The 5,301-nt window shown below is 39.9% G+C and overlaps 1 protein-coding gene across 2 annotated transcripts in view; it reads left to right on the forward strand.

The window, feature by feature from the left end:
* Window positions 1-5,301, forward strand: part of LOC101858807 (sex peptide receptor) — a 17,598-nt gene that overhangs the window by 9,189 nt on the left and 3,108 nt on the right. Inside the window, exon 3 of one of the 2 annotated variants that reach the window (XM_005107173.3) lies at window positions 4,297-4,525. In XM_005107173.3, coding sequence (XP_005107230.1) covers window positions 4,297-4,509 — 213 coding nt within the window. In that variant the 3' untranslated portion in view covers window positions 4,510-4,525. The remainder of the gene's footprint in view (window positions 1-4,296; window positions 4,526-5,301) is intronic. The other variant, XM_005107174.3, reaches the window with a different exon arrangement.

Consider the following 5,301-nt stretch of genomic DNA (forward strand, 5'->3'; position numbering starts at 1 on the left):
TATATATATACATAACTATACCGTGTTGCAAAAGTTCTTTCACACCCACCTTAAAAGTGAAAAAATTCATTTGCTTATCAACATAGCCAATCGAAATTTTGCACACATGTTCTTCATTATTTTTTTGCAAACATCATAGAAAAAGAATTCCCCAATGTCTTTCCTTATTCAAGGGAGATAATTTCATTCACACCAATCGAAGTCAAGGTTTGCTCAGTATTGCGTATGGCCTCTTCCAGCTAAATTTACAGCTACAAAACGTCTGTTCATTGATTGAAGTAATATCCTTATGATTGCCCGAGGAATCCCCTGCAATTTATTGTGAAGTGCAGCCTTCGGTTCCTGACGAGTTTGCACAGGGTGCGACCTGTTTTTAATCATCCAGTCAAGGCCATCTTACAGATTTTCTGTTGGGTTAAGGCCTGTTGATCTTGCAGGCCAGTCCAAAACATTGATATGATGAGTTTGGAGAGAGTCTTGACTGAAAATAGCGCACAAGGATAATGGGTGTGACAGAACTTTAGTTACACAGTATATAAAGTCAAGTCATTGAAGGAAAAACAGTGCTGTCATCTGTGGGTTTTTTTTTTTGCACATTTCATCATCCGTGCTATGTAGGGCAGGACACCGTGATGAAGAATTTTCTCACAGTATAGTCGCCCTCTGAGGTTGCTTTGAACAAAGACAAAACGTGGACAATAAAGAGCAGAGATTCCGTCCCAAACAATGATACTTCAGCCACCGAATCGGTCAATGTGGCGGGCGCTTGCTCTGTGAAATGTCTAGCCTCTTTTTTTAGACACTTGTTCACGTCCGTTGATGCGACGAATTAAAAACCTTGACCATTGCAGAACAAAACATTATACCAACGTCTCTGGTTCCAGCGCCAATGTTGTTTCGCCCAAATTTGTCGATTTCTTCGAAAGGGTTAGAAAGGCTCCACATAAAGGGCGATACTCACGTTTTTCCGTGATCACTTAAAAAGTCAAATAATGGTGTTTTAAGACAATCCGAAGTACCTGGCAGTCTCTACACTTAGATGGAACGGGCTTCGAACGTGGTTTTTGAAAATAATCCATTTCAGACGTCGAGTATTCACCCTTGACAAGCCACGTATCTTAGATGCGTTCAATTCCTTGTACATCGTGAAAAAAATAGTACCAGTACTTGGCCCACGTCCTACTTCCGGTTTATAATTTCCTTCCTCTCCACATGCTCGAGGGGTTTCATATGTCAGACAAGTTATACTGTTTAATTCTTGCCGCAATTTTTACTCTTTAGTGAAAATTGTCGTAGTATAATGGGTGAGACAGAACTTTAGTTACACAATATATAAAGTCAAGTCATTGAAGGAAAAACAGTGCTGTCATCTGTGGTGTAGCAGTTAGTCCCTTTGTCGAGGCAAGTGCAAGACATGAGTTCAAATCCCGAGTATGGACTATTATTTATGGCGCACCCTTGTCTGTCTGATGATATTGTGTTGGACTCATTCATTCATCGAGAGTCAGATCTGGGGCAGACATTGGCGATCATGATTCGCCATCCATTCCTTTGTTCGGATGCTCTTAAAAAAGCTACGTTTCCCTGATCTTTCCCCGTTACCCATTTGTTCAGGTTTCCTACGTAGTTTGCCCTAAGCCTACCCCTGCCTTGCTTGCCTTCAATTTAGTCAGTGAGACCTAGATGTTCAAGACCTTTATGTCAGTTCAGGTGTCCCAAAAAACAAATGCTCAAGTTAGCAGAAAAAAGCAGATTATGTAGAAGTTGGCCGCGTCCTTCAAATTGTATTGAGTCACGGCCCCATTTGCACAATTTAGATCATTTAGGAAGTGGGCTACGTGGACAACGCGTGGCAGGGCCAGCAAAAGATGAGTGGGATACGACATCCTACATGACAGGATGAGATACTCCATCTAAAGATTGCTCCCCCACCCGGGCATCGAACTCACCGCCTGCGTGTGCAACGGTAAAGACCCTTACCACTGCACAGCACAAGCTAATCTTGTCTTGGTGACAACAGAAAACGTTAACGATCATGAAAAAAAAACAATAACAGAGAAAAAATTGACACACTATCTATCTATCTATCTATCTATCTATCTATCTATCTATCTATCTATCTATCTATCTATCTATCTATTTATCCATCTATTTATCCATCTATGTATCTATCTATCTATCTATTTATCCATCTATCCACTGGGGCTCTCGTAGTCCAGAGGTTCGCCTCTGATTCAATTTGTCCTGGGTTTGAAACCTGACAGTAATGGAAAATTTTCATTTCTAAAATGTTCTCCTTTCTCCTACTTTCCTGCTCTCTACTAACAATGTTCTGTCGTCTGCTTTCGTCTCCTCTTTTTGCACCCACCCCAATTTGCCCCCCTTGCACTAGGCGCCCGACTCTTTCTGAAGCTTTTCTACTACAAGGCGTCGGCCGCCACCCGGGCAAACTTCAAAATTAATTCCTAACAAATTTAATTGTTAAATGTGTCCCGCGCGCTCATATCACCTTATGCAATTGCGAGCGCCGTAAAACACTTACCAACCAAAACAAACGGATAGAAATTCAACCTCATTGTACGTTCTTGAAAGCAATTATCCCTGTCTCTCCCCATCATCTATCTGTTATCTATTTCTCTTTGCAAGTTATGCTAGGTCTATCTCTGCTTTGTTTGGAATAAATACAGCAGATGAAAAAAAATGACTCACTCAGTTATTTATCCGATTTACAGGCACGGCTGTCGATTTCTTTGATCTCTGAATAAACGGGTTGATATAAAATAGCCATCCAGGTTTACATTAAACTTTTATCACACGACATTGCTGCTGAGCGTCTGTGGCTCAGAGGTTGACGTGTAGTGAGTAGTGACCCTCCATCCTTCACGGTCGCCAGCTGCCGTTGCACATTCTGTTATGGCCGCGTCTCTTCGGACTCGAGTCTGCATAGCCTCCCGCGGCTATTCGGACGCAAACTCCGATGCGCGTGAGCAATAACCGGGTGTAGATCTAGGTGTAGGTTATCGAATGTGAAGCGGACAGGCAATTCCTCGGTTATTACGATCTAGCCAAAATGTTCGTCCCAAATTAAGGAAAGTATAACTTTGTGACGTTAAAAGTGAACAACAGTTTCAAAAATCTGAAATACTACACAAAAAAGCAAACAGGGAAACGGCAATCTGGGCTCAAAGCAGTGAAAATATTGAAAATCAAAGTTTCAGAACAACAAAGGATTATAGCTATCAATAGGGGGTCTAAACGGAGGTTTATTTGACTTGAAATATAAAATCATTGAACAGTTGGAAGTCCAGTTGCAAATTAAGAAAAGAAAGGTAAAAACCCCTCCAAAGGGAACAAAAGTCAGTCATTCAAAGTAACAGTTGTCGAAAGGAAAAGCTTTTCCAATAGCATACTTTACTCGGTGTTCAAATTAATTCAGAACTAAACAATACACTTGTTAGACAAGCAGCAATCCTTTTACGGTCTGAAGCAGGGGTTTCAGCTGAAAATGTTAGTAAAGTCATTCAAACTGTCATTTTGGGGGGACAAATAAAATGCGAATTAAATTTTAAAACAATATCAAAATGACAGTAGAAGAGTCAGTTTGGATAATCCTCAACCAATAAGTAAGTCATGCTGAAATCGATATTGAGGTTTGAGTCCGAATAGCCACGGGAGGCTTTTCAGACTCGAGTCCGAATAGCCATTTCGTTCTGCTATATCCAGTCAGTCAAAACTCTTGGTTAATAAGTCTCTCGACACAAGGGAATGAACAGGAGTTCTCTAGACGGGCACAACATAAACACACTACGTAGTTTGTATCTGGTTTTATTTTGCATAAGAAATTGTACGAAAATCATGATTCCTCACAAATTGAATGAAGCAATTTTTAGCATCCTCATTCCTTGTAGCTTTCATTTTTTCCTCTTTCTTCCTTTCTTTCTCTCTTTCTTTCTTTTTCCTTTCTACATGTTTCTTATTATTGCATCTGAGTTTTTCACCTTTTTAGTCTTCATTGTTCCTGGATTGTTGTTTTTCATTCTTTTGCACTCGATATTGTCTGTTCATTAAAAAAAATTTTTTTTATTTATTCAACTTTCTTAACGTTTTTAAAATTATGAACTTAACTCTTAAATAAGATAGATAGATAGATAGATAGATATATAGATAGATAGATAGATAGATAGATAGATAGATAGATAGATAGATAGATAGATAGATAGATAGAATATCGATAGAAAGATAGATAGATAGATAGATACCTCTTTTTAATGCTTGTTTACTGTTTTTCTCTTGCAGACGTTAAGCCTATTTTCCAACTTCTTCATACTGCTCAGCTATCCGCTCAACTTTTTCATCTACTGCGGAATGAGCAAACAGTTTCGGGAAACCTTCAAACGGCTTTTCACCGGAGCGGACATGCCCGTGGAACGAGAGTATTCACAGTACATGACGTTACCGACAGAAAACGGAAAAAGTACGGCCGTTACGGGTGACGAAACGGCGTTATGACGTCATCTATTTATGAGTACGCTATTCTTAGTTGTCTACTACTAATCCCTGTACCCAAAAAAGAGCCCAGTCTCTTTTAAGGGTGATTCTTGGTTGATAAAGACTAGATTCTAGATGATATTTCTCTCTTGTCCCGTATCCCTATTTTCGGGGGGTGTTATGTTCATGACCCAATCAATATCAGACAACGGTCCTTTGACTATTTTTTAAAAAAATATTTTAGTATGAATTTTACTTCTCTTGCAACACAATAAGATCATATAAGTGCCGAAGATTTGAGGCTTTTCCAAGGGAGCAAGAAGCACGGAAAAAAGGAGGAGCGATATTTCAAAGAGTTTTACAGCACTTTCAAAGCAATAACATCAAACTAAAAGTGCCAAAGGTTAGAGGTGGTTTTTGAGAGTAAGGAGCAAGCAAAAGAAGGAGCAAAAAAATGACAATAGATGTTTGATAGGAAAGAAGGAGCAAACCATATCAGAACACCGGCCAACCACCTACTAAGAAACAGTAAATAAAAACAAAACAAAATGCAGTGTTTTCAATTCATGACTGCCTTTAGTAGATTGCCCATTTCAATTAGCATTATGGAAAGAAAGGTTAAAGTTAAGTATCGCCCCCCCCCCCCTTCCCATTTCTAACTGCTTGACTTAGTGCGCAACATCCAGGGTTACTGTAGGACCGTAGTCGTTTCTATAGGAACAGAAAACAAAACGCTGTGATTGTCTTCATGGGCGGAGGCACAGGGGTGGGGGGGTGGGGGCAGAAAGTGGAGACGAAAGCAGACGATAGAAC

This window comes from Aplysia californica, unplaced genomic scaffold (assembly GCF_000002075.1).
Source record: "Aplysia californica isolate F4 #8 unplaced genomic scaffold, AplCal3.0 scaffold00583, whole genome shotgun sequence".
Lineage (NCBI taxonomy): Eukaryota > Metazoa > Mollusca > Gastropoda > Aplysiida > Aplysiidae > Aplysia > Aplysia californica.